This window comes from Atractosteus spatula, chromosome 13 (assembly GCF_055471065.1).
Source record: "Atractosteus spatula isolate fAtrSpa1 chromosome 13, fAtrSpa1.hap1, whole genome shotgun sequence".
NCBI classification, from domain to species: domain Eukaryota; kingdom Metazoa; phylum Chordata; class Actinopteri; order Semionotiformes; family Lepisosteidae; genus Atractosteus; species Atractosteus spatula.
The window spans coordinates 42,260,709-42,279,222 of record NC_142718.1 but is presented as its reverse complement, the minus strand read 5'-3'; the positions used below and the strand labels follow the sequence as shown (position 1 = coordinate 42,279,222).

The 18,514-nt window shown below is 36.1% G+C and overlaps 1 protein-coding gene across 1 annotated transcript in view; it reads left to right on the top strand.

Moving 5' to 3' along the window:
• The first annotated feature begins 1,443 nt into the window (after nucleotides 1–1,443).
• The window catches only part of arhgap15 (Rho GTPase activating protein 15), a 193,078-nt gene continuing 176,007 nt past the window's right edge, over nucleotides 1,444–18,514 (top strand). The window contains exons 1-2 of the mRNA XM_088931037.1: nucleotides 1,444–1,497; nucleotides 6,201–6,374. Coding sequence (XP_088787163.1) covers nucleotides 6,207–6,374 — 168 coding nt within the window. The 5' untranslated portion in view covers nucleotides 1,444–1,497; nucleotides 6,201–6,206. The remainder of the gene's footprint in view (nucleotides 1,498–6,200; nucleotides 6,375–18,514) is intronic.

Here is an 18,514-nt window from a genome sequence, read left to right as displayed (position 1 = left end):
TCAAAAGTAATTTGACCGTATGAAATGCATAATATAAACCTAGAAACATATACGTGAGTAGTACTTAAGCACTGTAGTATCGGTGTTAAGACATACCTCTCAAATACTGTAAATCAAGTTAAAAATATCTCAAGATTCTGGTCATAATGAAACCATGTTTCGTGTATGTTTTCTTTAAAGTACCGAGACCAGCCATATACTGTATGTTTATGTTCCAAAATTAATATCGTTTATGGCCTTCACACGCGTTGCAGTATGCTCCTATTGTTTTTATGCTCAGCTACTAAGATTTCCCTTCAGTGGTAAAATTAGATATGAATATTCAATACTTAAACGGGCACAGTTAAGACATTAAATATACATATACATACTGTATACAGTACAGTTTGCATACGGTAATATGTTTATGTCCCTAAATCAATCTCTTTTATGAGCATGTGAAAGGCATGGTGAATCACTGTACTTTGCATGATTGGAAAAAAATGCGTGATTGCGAAATGCTGTGGCGTTACTTTTACAAAGACGGTCAATGAAAAAAAGAATGTGGACCAGGGCAATACTTTGAGTTTACAGCTTGTCCAAGGTCATTTATTATTAATACTATTATTAATATCTTCGTTAAAGACTTTGATGGCTACAGCTCAAACATGAGAGGTTGAGCTTTATTAGCTCCACCTTGCGGAAATTCCGGATACTATTATTTTGCTAGCGGTATTTACCGGTAACTCGCGGTATTTACCGGTAGCTTGCGGTAGACTGCGTACAGCGTACCGGAAAATAATGCGGTATCGCCCGCGCATTTTGAATGGCTGCATCTGTACGTATAAATGTGATCACCTCCCTCACCTGTTTGACACTCAGAGTAAGGCTTTAAACATCCCTTCCTGAAATGTTTTGTGTCTCTTCCAACAAAGAGCTTATTAGATAAAATTAAATCATGGATAAGGTTTGAACTGTGTTTTTAGACTATCTGTTCCATTTTTAGTACAATTTATTGTACAATACAATATATTAAAAAAAAGTTCAGTATGCTTTCCAGGCCTCTAGAGCTTGATATGGAAACCTCTGTTCACTGGTACTTGTTTAAGATATGTTTTGAAATCGATAGTTGCTAAAAAGAGACAGAAAAGGAGAAGTGTAACAACAAATATGGCTTGGTTATCTGAAGCAGTTTCCTAGTTAGGAAGGTGTTTAAAACTACTAAAGAAAAATAAACAATCTTACAAGATGTGCTTGGTCTTTTCTTTGATTATTGTGCATCTAATAATTAGAACACCATTTCAGTTAGTCTATTTCTGCACAAAAAATGCTTCCAGGAAGTGGTTTTTGAGTTGCAGGTTTTTGGTATGAAGTCTGCAATTCACCCAACTGTGTGCTGAGCCAGAGAGAAGCAACAAGGTTTTGCACACGTGATGCAACACACTTCCTCACTTAAAGGAACCTTTTTCTCTTGAGATTAGTAAAAATTCAATTGACCAGACAACTGGCGCGCATTAGGTAAGAGACCTTAATTCAATTCCTTTTACATTTTAGAGAACGTTTACATGAGGCACCTGTATAATTAAGGTCCTATTAGGGTGCAAATATTCATACCTCATGGTTTTCTTTTAATTTTAACTTAAAGAGGCCCTGAATGTGTGATAGTGATCAAGATAAAGTTTCAGAAAAAAACAGATGCCCCAGTGCTCTGCGTACTAACTGCTGAGGGCCTTCTGCTGACACGTTACCGGAAGACTAATGATGATCAACTAGGAAATATTCACCACTGAGATCTGTTTAATATTTCATAGCTGGTGTGTATTTTTAAATGCTACTGGGGGATTTCACATCGAAACAGTTTCTCAGTCTGTGCTGCTAGATGATTTTATGTTCTTGCTTTTTGAAATCTCAGCCATGTTACAGTTTAAGACTAAAAGTTCATGCTAGAGAATGCAGTTAATTCTCTCTCTCTTGGCCGGTACAGATGTTTTGTTTTTGTTTTTTCAAAAACAATGGATTAAACTAAATTTACAGAATATTGGGACACAAACATTGAGAGAATCAAAAACATTTATTCCTTTATTGTTGTTTGAGTAGGATGGCTGACACTTGTTCTTTATCCTATGAACAATTGTCTTTATCATATCTTATCTTTATCTTTAAAACATTAGGAATGTTACACATGAGAGACTATTGAGCCCATTAAACGTATGTCTATCTGTTTATATAAGTGCTGTGCAATTGTACAGATTGTACAAGAGATTTCTCAAGACATCTCTTTCAACAGGTGCATAACATTGAACCAATATTTTAAGCAAATTCTTTCAGATGTTACGGATTAGTAAATTGTGTTTACAAAGAGATTCTGCTTCTCAACTCAGAGGGGAATTTGATGTATTTTGCTGAATTTTCTGAGTCATTTCATCAGCTACAGCAGTACAATAACCAAATAAATTTCATTTTAAAAGTACTTGTAAAATGAGAAATAAACTTTTAAAATGCATACTAATATTTGCCAAAATACATTAACTCAATCTCATTCTGTCATTCAATCTGAGGAACACTTTTTTCTCCAAACTTTCTCAGCTCTTTGTACTGAAAACTCCTGAGAATCCACAGCATTTCCAACTTGTTTGTAACTTGTAAAGATTAGTTTGATACAGAAATACAGAAATGAGAAACAAAATGCTTCAGAACACCTGAAGAGGACTCCACAGCCCAAACTTTGTGTTTCTCCTTTCTATTATTCTTGACCTTTATTTGTTCCCTTACAGCCATGTTGGCATGCTGACACAGCTCCCTACTGCTTGTTTCATTGTGATGTTTGCAGAAAGAGCAATGAGAACAGCCTGTATGATGTTAGGTGGTAGGATGCCACTGTACTTGTACTTGCCCAGATGTGAACACTTAATAAAGAAATTGATCTTGAATTAGCACTCTTCCATATTTAAACAATGCATTAGGTAATTATTAACATATAATGTATTTTGCCTTTTTACAATTATTGCATACCATTTTAGATTCGGGATGTGGTACTACTGTATATTACACAGATGTGAAGACATTATTTTCAGATTTTCCTTTTTAAATTATATATATACTTATATGCATGTCTCATTCTTTTTAATATTAAAGGATTTGAGGATCAATAGAAATATGATTCTATGCATATTTTTAGAAAATATATTTACTGGATTTATAATATTAAATACATTTTTGGTGTCATTTTGACTTATTGATCATTTATGTCTGTAATATATTTGAGAAGTGCATACAGTAAACACTAAATCGCATCCTTACTGAGGTATTTGATTGTGCACAGGTGGTGAAATGATTGAACGTTTAGAATTTCAAGCCTGGTGAAATTCAAGAAAAAAAAGCATTGAAGCAATATGTTTGCATATATAGTAAAGTAACACTTTTGTGCTTTCTGTGTATTACCCTGGGCTGAATTACCAGCAGTGGAGCCAAGACCTTTCTTATTGATGAATTAAGGTTTTAGTTTTTCAATTACCCTGATAGACATCAGAAGTGGTACAAATGTGCAAAATTACATGCTAATTTGCACTGTACAGTATGTCCAAATAAATAATAATAATAATTTATAAGTCCTTGCACACTTACATAGCGCTTTTGTGGACACTCCACTTAAAGGGCTTTACAGGTAATTGGGACTCCCCTCCACCACCAGTGTGCAGCCCCACCTGGATGATGCGACGGCAGCCATAGTGCGTCAATACACTCACCACACACCAGCTATCACTGGGGAGGAGAACAGAGTGATGAAGCCAGGGAACACCCCTTATTTTTTTCAAGAAACACCCTGGGATTTTTAATGACCACAGAGAGTCAGGACGTCAGTTTTACGTCTCATCCTAAGGAAGACACCATTTTACATTTCGATATCCCTGTCACTATACTGGGGCATTAGGACCCACACAGACTGCAGGGTGAGCACTCCTTACTGGTCCCACAAACACCAGTTCCAGCAGCAGCCTTAGCTTTCCCAGGAGGTCTCTCATCCAGGTAGTTGCCAGGCTCACACCTGCTGAGCTTCAGTGGGATGACAGTTGTGAGTTGCAGAGTGATATGGCTGCTGGATGATTATAGCTGTTATCATGCCCATTTGCTAAATACACAGACCATTCAATCTACATTTAGGCAAAACTGCTTGAAAAGATTTAGAGAATATAGAGATTTACAGATAGAGACAGGAGATGAAATAATTTTAGGTTTTGGAAGGTAAGAGGCATTCCTCCTTAAACTACGAGGGGGAGAAACACTTTGAAATGACTTATTATTAATTTTCGGAACTCCCGAGTTTATAAATAACGTTGTTTCTGGCATGTGTTTTGGTCCTTTTTTTAAGCAGTAGCAAATGGGCATAATAACAGCTATAATTTTAACATACTGTATGCAGCATGCAATATAGCCAGTCAATCAATAAAAACGGTATTTTGCAATATTTTCTAATGTTAGTCATCTGCCAGTCTGTTTTCATTTGATATGAATATGAAATCTTAATGTTTTAATTTAAAAAATGACATGCTTCAAAACTCATCAGTAGACTTAAGTGAGCAAGAATTTAATAATTAAGAGCATTACTTTATCAGAAAAATAAAATGTGTTCCTTAGCAAGTTGTATTAAACCTTAATAGCTGCCTGTAACTGAAAAATAAGACAGGTTGAATTTGAAGCATCATTTAATACTTAATTGTATTTATAACCTTTTTTTTCTGGATCTCTAGTACACAGGTGACTGCATCATGAAGAAATATACATTAAACAATGCTTAGCAAACTGTTGATACGCTACTAATATAATTAATAGAAAGCTCTTTTTAAAGGGTAAAAACTTGAACATCTTGCACCCTCTACTGGTGTTATATGGAATACTTGGAAAACGTATCTATGGAAATGTTCTAGAATTCGGGACAAACCCCAGTTGAACGTATTCAGATGAATTGTATTATTGACTCTAACTGTACATGCTTTGTAATTGCAATTTTTTTTACTGATAGATAAACAAACACAAAATACAAAATATTAATTTCATTTAGCTGCCATTTTCTATGTAACACCATTCAAAAGTACATTTGAGGGGGATTTTAATAATATTAATAATAGCTTAACTTATATAGCACTTTTCTGGACACCCCACTCAAAGCTTTACAGGTAATGGGGACTCCCCTCCGCCACTACCAATGTGCGGCCCCACCTGGATAATGCAACAGCAGCCAGTACACTCACCACACATAGATGGGATTATTAGGAGGCCATGATTGGTAAGGGCCAATGGGAAAATTGACCAGGACGCCAGGGTTACACCCCTACTCTTTTCAAGAAACACTCTGGGATTTTTAATGACCACAGAGAGTCAGGACCTCAGTTTTACATCTCATCTGAAGGACAGCACCTGTTTACAGTATACAGTAGAATGTATTACAGTATACACTATACTGGGGCATTTGGACCCACATAGACCACAAGGTGAGTGCCCCCTGCTGGCCCCACTAACACCTCTTCCAGCAGCAACTTTAGTTTTTCACAGTAGGTCTCCCATCCAGGTACTGACCAGGCTCACACCTACTTAGCTTCAGTAGGATGCCAGTGGTGAGCTGGAGGGTGATATAGTTGCTGGCTACTCTTACTGAATTCTTATAATTTAAATGAGCAGGCTTAAAACAATTCAATATCAGCTGTGACATTCAGTGTGTTTATTTTATGAAGCTGTTGTAGTGTACAGCACATCTGTTTCCCTGCATCAGGCAAGTTGATCACAGCCACTTACCTGTAATGGTTTTCACAATTGTCCTAAGCTAAGAAAATGTTTTCAGGAAAATTACTGTCAGTAAAATACAAACACGACAGGACAGGTGGTATCTTGCTATTAGATGTCATTCACATCACATGACATTTTACCTGATGTTTGAGAAAAATAGAAAGGGGAAATTTTTTAAATCCAGAAAGTGGATTTAAAAAGTGAAAAGTGAAAGTGTTAGGAATTTTGTTTATGGTTTCGCTTATAAAACGTATTTCGCATTATGGGACAATCAATGCACTAAATGATGAAAGTAGAGTAATTGTAGGAATTTATGATTGTTTAGAATTGTTTTCTGCTATGTGAAAACTGGAACTGATGTCTCCTGGACAAAAAGTCAGGCTAAAAAAACTGACAAAAAACTTCTGTTTTTTATGAGGTATTGTGTTTTTGCTTTGTAGGACACAATGGATATTCACAGTTCTTCACATAAACCTGTGGTGGAGAAAATGGGCACTTCACATCACGGTGTTGGAGCAGTTCAAATGAGGATAAAAAGCTCAACAACCAACTGTGACCGGCTAAGTCAGACCAAGTCTATGGTTTTGCCTGATCCTGGACAACCTCAGAAACCTGTAAGTATCACAGAAAATACATTTTAATTTAGATATTTTAAATAGTGTTTCATTTAATATAACACAGCAACAAATGGCAACTAAAATGAGAAATGTATTTTTGCTAAGAGAAATTATTGTCAGTGTTGTTTTTTTTCTGAGTTTAGTTGATATTATTTTTCACATATTGTACATTTTTTCCTCATCTGTTACATGGATTCCTGCTGCTTTTTCAAACATTTATAAATTCAGATAAATGGAATTTGGCTTGATGAGGCTACTCAACTTAAACAGAATATACATAAAGATACAAAATACATCTAAAATCCATCAAGATGTTTTTAAGAAAAAAAAACCCATTTGAGTATGAACTCGGTATGAAACAAAATATTAAAAAACTTCTACTGTTCCATTTATTTCTTGATTTATTAAATTAAAATTAAATCTGAAACAAATGTGGTCGGATTGTCCTGTTTTAGAATTTGATCAAAGACAAAACTGGAGTCAATTTTATTATCATTCAGTTAACCCCTTCTAAATATAATAACAGAATACAGGGACAATGGCATGTTATGACAAGTTATTATATCAAAGATATATTTTCCTTACTGCTTGAAAAGTTATTATGTGTTCTAGAAAATATGATACAAACTGAACTATCGCTGAAAGAGCTCGATCTTTTAAAGTGTATAATAAATTGTTTTAATGGAATCCTTGGGCAAAAGTTATTTGAAATGTAAATGTACAAAAATTTTAGGTGTACAGTAAATGAAGATAGGAGACTAGCGACTTTCAACATGATTTGTGTCTGGGTCAAGGCTGTTTCTGTTTTCTTCTGCTGGTCACCAAACAGAATTACTGTCTTTCTTTTCTGCAGCTGCTGTCATGTTCATGAACACACACACACACACACACACACACAGAATCAAACACCCCATGGAAACAAGTCTGAAAACTTTTTACAAGTCACCGTATCCCACTGAACTACAGCAAAAGGGCCTAATCCACTGATATTCACTCCAGCTCCTGGATGCCATAGTCCCACAGTTACCTTTTAGGTAATTTATAATCCTTAATGATTACAGGCCTGGTAACATCACTGATAGTGACCAAATAAGTGAACCATGGTTTCAAGTCAAGTCATTAAGAGTGCAATGTGGAATTAAATTAGAGTACACAATGGCACTCCAGGTCCAGGAGCCAATATCTGTGGGCTTTCTCTAACCAGGTGCCTTAGAGAGTATGAAGGTCCAAGATTCACATATACCATTAATTGATTTCTGCATACCCAGTTGCAGAGAGTTGAAAAAGCTTTTATTGTTGCTCAGCAAACATCTTTTTGCCTTATGTGAGGAGTAATTAAGACCAAATCTGAGGAGGATTTGTTAAATTCCATCATACTGTAGGTGCTCTTACAATTTAAGAAAACATAAATCCATCTCATGTTTACGTACAGTACTGTATAGAGGCTCCAATAAGTATAATTATTTCTTCATCAGATGTCATCATGCTTACTGGAAACACAGTGATGAACTCTCTGTGGAGTTGCAGAATCACTGTTTTTCTGTCAGTTCAGTTTTTTGCTGTACTTTTGTGGAACTTGTGGTTTCTAGTCCTGTATTTAGGTCTTCTTTCAATAAGTGAATGAACATATAAGAACATACCTGTATAAAGAGTATTGATGCTCAGTGGGGTCTCCATAGATGTGGTGAAGCTGCAACACACTGAATTTAGAGTTTCAATAACAGCCTTTGACAACTGAATTCATTGTTTGCCATTTACTCTGTTCTAAAGTATTATAACTAAATCTAAAGAGAAAAATCAAGTTCCTGTACAGGCTAATTTAAAAACTGTCCTTTGCATCTTTGGGCGTTTTCAGTTCTATGGTTAAATCATTTTTGTCTGATAGTTGCACTTGATAATATTACCACGTCCTGTTATGAAACGTCAGGTCGTGTGATTTACGTTTATTGATTGTCCTCTTCTTTCTTTCCTTGCTTTGTTGTCTGTTTTAGACAATAGTGCAGCTTCTTGGCCAGGTCATCACTGAAAAGGAGAATTTGTTCTCAATTGACTTATCTGGTTAAATAAAAGATTACAAATAAAAATAAAAGGCTCTATTTAAGTATTGATCTTAAAATGGGAAATGTCCACTTTTATGGAAAATAGATTAGATTAAATGTACATGATTACAATAGAGAATAATGTTCTGTCACTCGGGGATGTCAACATAATGAGAAGTTAAGCAGGTCTCGTCAGATGAGGCCCTATACAGTTGTGACGTGTGGCTATTAAAAGAAGGCAGTTTTTTGTGTTGCCCTTTGTCTGAATTAAAGTAATTATATAGTTACAAAATTAAAATGTATGGCATGATTACCAATGTCTGTAAGCAAGACAGAGAAGCGTTTGGAATGTACAATTGTATCCCCTCTCAATGATCACCATGGGAATGAGATCCAAGGGAAAATGGGCACATAGTTTAAGTTGTGATATAATTAAACAGTGTGTGATCTGTCAAGCAAAACTTTTCACATGTAACTTGCCTGATACAGACGGATACTCAGTACAGTTCTCTTTGTCTTTCTATAGATGGGTTGGCTGCAAAGAAAATTATTTTGTTCATTCAGTATTTAAGTAATGGCAGTGAAATTAGAAAACAATTGTCAATAAAGCATAAATAAGGGATGTGCTAAGCATGAACAAAAGCGCTCTTGTAATGTTTCTGTATAATTAATTTATTGATATATTGCTTTTTATGTCAAAGGATCTCGAGGTGCTCTACATATTGACTATGCAGCACCCTCCGAGCTGTCAGTTTCATACAGTAAACCAAGTATGAACACCGTTTTCCAAATTATGCTCTTTGTAAAGTGGTGTTCAAACTGAAAAAAGTCTCAGTAGCTTTTGAAAGAGGTGCTGTGCAGATACGTCCTAAGTCTGTGGTATGAATGTAACTTAATGACAAATTTCAGTTTGTGGCTTAGCTAAAAAGAAGTGCTGTTAAACGTCTGAATGTGAGAAATTGAGAGGAGGCCATTCAGCAGAGTAAGATTATGTGGTCACAATATCTGTCACAATTTGTACATCAACCTCTAAGAAAATGATGTCCACAATGTTCTGCAAATAAATTCCTGAACAAAACATTTTTTTAGTAAATTTAATTTAGCAGAACCTGTTACATTTAGTGCCATGGGAATGATTAGAAGGAAGAAGATATTTTTTACTGATGTTGTCTTACATTGTTAGGTAGCCCAAGTCCTTTTAGGAATTAACCGTAAAAATGATTTAGCTTTTTGTATTAAAAGGAGTCAATACCCAGTTTAACAAGTCAGAGATTTTGTTAGAAGACCTGGAAGTTTTTCTAGGTTAGGTTTTGTTTCTGCTTTTTTTATACAGAAGCTTGAAAACATCACAGCATGAGGTTGCAAATGGAATTATTTAGAGAAATTGCAAGTGATCCATCTCTCCCAGAATTATACACCTCAATAGCCTGCAGAACTCAGCTACCAATTAACACCTACTTTATTACATGTTGGGATGTTCTTAATGTTCCCGCATGTGTTTATGCACTATTACCTTGACGGATGCCTCTTGTACAATTAGACATAATTGGCATATCAATATGCGAAAGCTAAATGGATTAACCCTCTTAAAAACTAATGAGCATTTCCATACCCAGCTGGTAAATGGGACAGAATTAGCATTTGTCACTTTTTTGGCAAAAAATAACATTAAAAAAATGAGACAGATTTTATCGGCATTACCTTTGTTGGCTTCCTAATATTTCCAAGTTAAGCTAAGGTACTTTCTTCAGGATGTGGTTGGTGTGATCAGACACTACAGCAGGAAGTGCATATCAAGATTGCAGTTCAAGCAAATTTTCTAATCCAAATCGATTAAATCGATTAAATCAACAGTAATTATAATATTATACATGTACTAGATATGGAAACATGTTCTAAAGCAAACCTACCTGGCTATGGCATTCCATAGTCATATTAACATACAAATGGTTCCAGTTTTTCAGTAGTGGTCTTTTCAGTAGAGGTCATTTTCATGGAGATATACAGTATCAGTGGTATTTTGCTTTGTACAAGTGCTACAGGCCTGCTTTAAATAGGAACGTTCACTTATCCACCTATCACAAAGAAGATATTGAGTACAGCATTTGTTCAGAATCAAGTGCTTCTGGTTGATGCCAACATAAAGGATGTGTAAATCCGCACATGTGTAGGGGAGTGAGGGAGTGGGGCAGTAAGCAATTTGATGTTGTTGGCAATTTTAGGCCATATCTTAGGGTCAGCTCAGTCCTCTGTAGTACAGTATCTCTGCCTGCTCCTGCTCACTGTCCTTAGTCATGGTAATGGGCCCGCCTTCCTGCTCCTTCACATGCTCAGCCAGCAGTGCTTTGAAAGCAGTTTCTTGCACTACAAGAATCCTTCTGATGTAAACATCAGCCTCAATGGAAAAGAGCAATCTGTCAGTGGTAAACAGCGGAAGTGTATCCATCATTTGCTGACATGGCTAACAGTCTTGTCCAGTGAACCACGCTGTTGACATGCTCTGTTTTGCTGTTGCTGTTGTTAAGGCACGTACTGTAGATGGCCTGGCATGCTAAAAATATATATCTGCCAGTGCAATGGTTTAAACTGCTGTGGTTTGAGGCTTTCTTGATTTCCTCCAGCAGTTCTCTTGTACTTTGGCAATGTACAAGCAATGTAGAATCTCTGTCCGTGGTGTTAAGACTTTCTGAAAGTAAAAACTGGTTTGAGAAGGATTTCTGGCACCACCATCTTGTTAAACCTTAAAATCACTATTTTTATTATCAGTGAACATGCAGTAAGTTTCTGAACAGGGAAATTTGTCACTGTTGTCAAATTAGGTTTACACAAAATTATCCATAGAAGAACTTTACTAACTGAAAATAAATTAAACTGTAATAAATTTGATTTTTTCCTGACAACAAAATGTACATGTTGATTTGCAAACTATTTATTAAAACACACAATTATTTTTCATGGTAAAGAGAAGACAAAAAAGAACTGTGATACCTTCAAGCCCTAAAGTTACGGAGAAGATTGACTACATTTTTTAAAGAAAAATGTACTAATAAATGCTAATGTTATTACTATTTTGGTGATGCATGTGTCTTCTGATTATGCAAGAACATTGTAAATTATAGTTACGGTATCAAGGTACTGTATAAAATCATGAATTATTGTAGCTTTTAGTGAGTTTTATTTGTTTTGCCATCCATATTTCACTTAATAAATGTAGATGTTTCACAAAGTAGTTGAGTAGCACAGCTGAAAACTATGGCCACTGAGAAACTCTTTTCATGCAGTATCATTTTCCTGACTGATGCTAATCCAAGCTCTTTTTAACAAGATGGTGGTACAGTATAAGTGGCAGAGCTCATTGGTGCTGAGCACGTGACAAAAGTGACCTCACCCCCTTGAAACCCAGACAGAGTAGAAATCTGCTGTCCTTTGGTGCAGCAGAGTTTGCTGCTGTCAGGAGAGCTGTGCTGTGAGGCTCTGAGCCCAGCAGAGCCACATCCATCACTTGTGAACAACCATCTATCCATGATTGTATGGAAACATAAAAAATGGACGAGACAAAGCCAAGCAAATCTACAAATCTACATCTACCCACCTGAACTACTAAATCTACATGTTGTTCATTTGCAGGTGTGCAGGAAGCTAAGTTGTGAGTGCTTCCCCGTGTATCCAGGAAATTCTAGAGATGTCATTGATACAGTATGCATTGTGTACCAAATTTCTGTAATTTAGGTCCCTTCATATCTGCTGGATTTATATCAGCACAGACTCTTGTAGAACATCTGTCCTTTGACATAGCTGAGATTGAAATACAATCTGAAGCAGAGTCAGCTATCAAGCACACAAGAGTAAAGGGAATTCTTTTAAACTATATCTAAAAGAGATCTAACACCAACCTGTACTTCACACAGTGCATCTATTTTTTCCATTCTATGCCTCTGGGTTTTCTGCAGAGTACTGTACACGCTCAAGAAGAGCAGCTTCACTTAAGAAAGGGGAAATGCACAGTTCCATTCCGGTTTTAGTTTCAACTTGCATGCAGAGAAAAGCCCAGAGTGAACAATACTCATCCCTCTGATTACCAGCCTCCCCTGGTTTGAGGTGCTAAGCTTGATGTTTGAAATGCTGACCATTTGATTCCCATGCAGACAGTGCAGTATGTGACAAAGCTTTATTCATTGATCACTCCCCCACTTGATCAATGAAACGATCACCCTTGACTTCTGGTTTTAACTTTATAATATTTAACTAATATTTAGTTTTTTTAACATGGAATATTTACAGAAATAAACATAAATCTTCTAACCAGAACATTTCTTTTCTCGTTCCACATTTTACAGGCTATCACAGGCTATGACCCTATTAACTTCAAATCAAGCTGTAAGTGTAGTTGGAGGCTTTATTTCCACAAACTGTCCTGAAGTAGGACTTGATATTGCGCAAAAGTGACACTGAGCTTGACTGGATTGATAAGACCTGGCAGTTATTACAAAGGTAATTGCAGGCATTGTTTTTTGAAAAAGATTTGTATAAACACAAACTTGCTGAAATGGGCACCGATCTCCACTTTCAAATCAATACTGGAAAACTATTGATTAAAAGGTCTTTTCAACATTAATGGCTCTTTCAGAACATAAGCTTTTGGGCATAAAAACTTGGCTACCAGCTTTCACTGCTCTGGGCACTGCCGAGCTGAGGGTCCTGCAGGTAATGGAGATTAAGAGTTCTATGCATCCAATTTAATTACTTTAAGGAGCTCACCCTTAGGCTTATTTCTGCACTTCACGTCTTTCTGATTTGACAGCTGTAAAAGGTAGCTTGAGAAGTGAGTTATGGGATTTTTCATCATGGTAATTACTTGTAAGGGAACTAACAGTAGGAACTGTGATTTCCTGGATGTATTTAGCCACCTGACTTTTACAGTGTGCCCACATCCTTCCCATCTGGATGAACTCAGTGCTACTATTTAATTATTCATATTATAATACTTTACAAAATGAGATTCATAATTACTATTTTCAGCTAAAATATAAAGATTTAAGGCTTCCTCAAGAAGGTTTGCTTTCTAAAAAACGAACATACTCAACATTTTATCGCAGAAGAATTCATGCAACGTGGCAGATAACATTATACTGTAAGAGGACCCTGCAGAGCTGATGAAATTTTCACCACATGACAGTAAAGCCCTATTCAGCACATTAAAAAAAATGATAATACAGACATAAATTGCATACATTAAAAATAAAACATTTTGACAGAAGATTTTAAAGTATCATTGTTTAGAAATTCTTATTCAATTTTATCTAATACACTTTGAGAGAATACAAAGTGTTTGGCTCTTATGATTTTTGGTACATGGAGTGGCTTAAAAGATTCTTAATGTGCCTGTTGTATGTACAATATAATGCTATTTTCACTGCTTCGCTAATTCTCAGATGTGCCACCATAAACCTCCATGATTTAATTATTCACAGTTCTGTAAAATTATATGGATGTATACAGTAGGTGTTGTCCTATAAAGTCTTTATGACATTTGGATATTTTAACAGTATGCAGATGCAGTCTTTGAATTGCTCTGCACTAAAGAAAATACAGAACTGTGAAATACTTATCACAAACAAACTATAAATTAAATGAAACTGTTTTAGTGATGTTATTATAGAGTCATAATGTCAATGACTTTGCACCAGGAGATTCTCTGTGCCAAATAGGCTTAGGTTATTCCTAGCTCCATAGTTCAAGAATTGGACAACACCCTCTAGTTCAAAGTTAGTACAGCTTTCTACCAAGCATTGTTAGAGGTTGTCAACAGATCTGTTTTTAACCAAGAAGTAGCTTTCCGTCTGAAAAATTCTTCATTACATTCAAAACAAACACAAACAAAAAAGAACACTTTGGTATGAAAAATGAAGTTTAAAATACACAACTAAAATGAAAGAAATCTGCTTTTTAATGTGTTTAAATTATCTCCATTCTAAATCAGTAACTATAACCTTGTTAGCATCTGGACTGATTTCCATATTAACAACCCCTTCAGAACCTACAAAGTGATGAATAATTGACAACAAATGAAATGTTTTGATTGTCGTCGGCACAAAGCATGTTTAATGTTTTATGTGTTGCTTCCTAGCTAATTATGTAGATGACACATTTGTCAGACCTCGTCTTCCATTAGAAACGTGTTTCCAGAGGGGAGAAAAACAGGCTATTCGTGCAGTAATTAACTAGAATGCTCAATGACCTGTGAGATATTCAAATGGCTGCCAATCCACGCATTGTTTTGCCATAGAAATATAGGGGTAATTAAAACCCTAAACTGGTAGTTTAAAATGAGAAATATTACTTTAGCTTTACTTCAGAAAAAGTTTTATTGTTATGGAATTAGTTATTTCAACCTACAATATTTTTGGTGTCACTTTTGCTATAACATTTTAAGCGCACAGTGATCTGTACATCAATGAGTAAGTAAAGATGTGTACAGTATGTCTTCTTTCATTTTTTATTCAGTTTGGAACTGTAATTACTTATTTTTTCTTTTCATGTGTCAAATTGGGATCAACCAATAAATAAACTATTATTTTCCCTGCAGCCAGCGTACTGAGTGGCTAGTTAGGGAGAGAGTTTTTAAGTGTTCCCTGGAACACGTGAGGCATTTCTACCCAATGGGAACCATGGTGTTATCACACTTAATGGCTTTTGCATCCCTTTGATGTATCATGTTCCAGTCTTTTGAACCACCCAGCACACCTACTGAACAGTTGGTTTGGCCAGCTTAACTAGCAGGGGTTGAGTAGTTGTGGTGAAAAAAAAAACACTCTTTCTGACTGGAGGATAATGTCCCCTTCTTGAAAAGGAAGTGTATACTTGGTGTGTCCCGGTTTGTACTGAATTTACTGCAATGTGTATAAAAACATAAATCAAAGATGACACAGAATTTGCCTTGAAACATCACAGGTACTGTACAGTATGTTTTGAAATTGCAGTTTCAAATAAACTGATTTGTGGCTTCGATGGTGGCAAAGACTCATCATTATACATCATGAAACTGATCAGACAAGTAACCTGTGACTGGAGTTGTATGTTTAATTGCTGTAACATACCACATTAATTTTGCTTGTGTGCATGCATACAGTACAGTAAACCTCAGTTGAATAATTAAGATGCACGGTATTTACATTTTTCTCATTCTTGTTGCCTTCTGCCCTGTTCTGTGTATGTACAGTACATGACACATACTCTTCCTGGGCTTTTGGTTGTTCAGTATGATCCAGGGAACGTAGTTGTAAAGTTTCCAGTTACAAATCAAGAATACAGTCTTACAGTTAAACAAATAAAAAAAGTCTGATAGTACACCCAGTGAAAAGTTTATTTACCTTGCCAGGAGTAAAAATGATTCTGCTAACAAGAAACGACAGAGCTCCCACTCATCTGATTCGTGGTGGTAGGGGGAGCAGATGACAGTGGGCACAGAGCAAGGCCTGATTATCCTGAAGACACTGTCAGCCAGGATTGATTTCCACTTTCCCGATTTATGTAAGCGTTCCTGTAATACAGCTGACCCCGAATCGTGTTACCTTGTCATTTTGGTACATGGATCAAAGACAAGACGAGCTGGAAATAGCCAGGCTCTGACCTTGAACTCACGAGCAGTGCAAAACGACAGCTTTTTGTAGTTTACACTGAAACAGAAAACCATTCCTGTTTGCCTGGCTGAAACAGTAGAGGGCAGGGTAGCACTATGGAATGCAGAAATCCAAGAGTGCTTCCCAAAACATAAGTGTCATTTGTTTTAGACTATTGCAATCTCACTCTATAGCCTCCATTCAGGTATGTCTATATTAAATATTATTCACACTTTATAAATGTTTTATTATTTTCCTGGTATTTTTATGTCTTTTCATATCAAAATACTTCAGGAAAACAACAACTTTTTTAATTCAGAATGTAAATATGAACGAAGTTGGGCTTTATTATCTTCATTCTAGAATGATAATACAAAATACACTTAGGTAAAGTGAATACTCACACTATATCACAGAATAGAACTACAGTAAGTGATGAATTAGCTGGGAATTGATTTTTTATTAAACTTACTAGTGAAACAATCATTGATTGCAATTAACCTCTTCAGCGGTCAGCGAGGCATTTATGTAAAACATTGAAATTAATCTCAGGATACAGGTCCGTTCATTATACTATTTTCTACAATCAAAAGAAAATAATTTTAGAGGAAAATGTTTTAAAAAATAGTTGAGAAGTTATATTTTCACTTTAGGTCCATTTATTTTTTAGTAGTGGCCACTGTTAAGTTTCTGTTAACCTCTTTAAGTTTTTTTAAAGAGGTTAAATGTTATAGAGCTGGTGGTTTGCTGTGATGTGCTCACAGTTTGAGCAATACATTTGAAACAACCTACCTGGAATTACCTTTCCTCCATCTACAGTGTTAACTGGACTGAAGACAAACCTGATAATAACATGATTATTGCAACGAGCTCAATGTCACTGAACCATTAAACAGTGTACTGCAAACTGCATTTCAACAGGCATCATTTTTTTTATCTTGTATACTATAACGGTAGAGCTACATCTTTGATACCATAACACTGTCTCAACTTTTTTTTACCAGTTTTAGCAATGGTTTAACTGTCGGTGACATCCAGGTACCGTGTAACAGGAGCTAGCTGGTGCCCCAGCTGTAAAAGAAGCCTTTTTCCCTCTTTGAGAAATTTGGCCCATTATAGATCCCTGAGGACGAAACCCCCCATTGTCAGGGACACTTGCCAGACTTTCCTTTCACTATTCAAAAACTGTAGGATATCAGTGCTGCTGTTAGATAAACAGTTGCTGAAAGGCAATTGCAAAGAAGAAAGAAAAAACAAAATTACTAACTTTGTAGTCAACTACTTTCTAAATCCTAAAGAGATATTAAGGGGATTTTAAAGTAATTTGCACTTGGGAAACAAGTCTGCTTTTTTCTAGGGGCAAGGGAGGGACAGGGTTTGGGTAATAATTTGTGCTGTAAGATATTGTTACCTAATGCATCTTATTGTACATTTCACAGAACACACAAAAATAGAAACCTGTAGTTTCTATTTAGTTTAATATCAACTTTCAGGATAGATAAACTTTTAGTATATGATAATTAATGCAGATAGTGTATGTTCACTATGTTACGGTACAGGTAGCAAAAACCTGAACTATACTGTAAAAGCTAGTTATGAAAATATATACTGTATATGGCAAAGCAATTAAAAGCAGTGTGGAATTTAAAACAAAGTTCCACAATGAACTAATAAATCCTTATTTGGAGTTTATTTAGTGTACAGTTTTGGTCACCACATTACAAAAAAAATAATGTGGTATCAGTCCAGAGAAGAGCAACCAGATACATTCCCAGGCTAAGTTAAAATAACCTCTTCTTAAACTGAGAAACTGAGAAGTGGTTTCACCCCCCTATGAAACCTACAGTGTGAGACTCTGCTGTGGCAGAGGATCTGATCTATTGGCACTGCTGAGTTATATGCTGTCTAGGGAGTGGCGGTGTGCATGACTGGAGCCCGCGAGTGAGGAGTGGGGAGAGCTGTGCATTGGTGTCAGTGAGAGGTTCCTGCAATTGACACTGACTCTTTTGTCAGTCTCTGAGGACTAGTAGTAACACACCGCACACCTGACGGATCTGTGCTGTAGGTGGATATGAAGGAGGAGCATGTCTATGTGTCTGGGGTGGGTACAGGAGTCATTGCTGGACAACCAAATGTTGCAATTCTGATTGGTGGGTATTTAATAGAAATAAAACAGCGAGTCCAAACTTTCAAAAACCACTGATGGTTGCACTTTTATTGATAGAAAGAAAGTGGACAAGCCCACGAGATGCTGGCTGTAAACAGTTTTGAGATGGTTTAATCCATGAATTTTAAGGACAGTTTGAATGCTTCTTGCTGTCCCATGCCCACGCCAGACACAGGGTACCTCCTTCTACAGCTTGGCACTGATGCATGGCAGTGTGAAGAAGGGTTCATGAATGTCTCACCTCTCTCTTCAATGCAAACCTGAAACAATGTAACTAACATACAGATGCACCATATGAGCATGACTGAAATG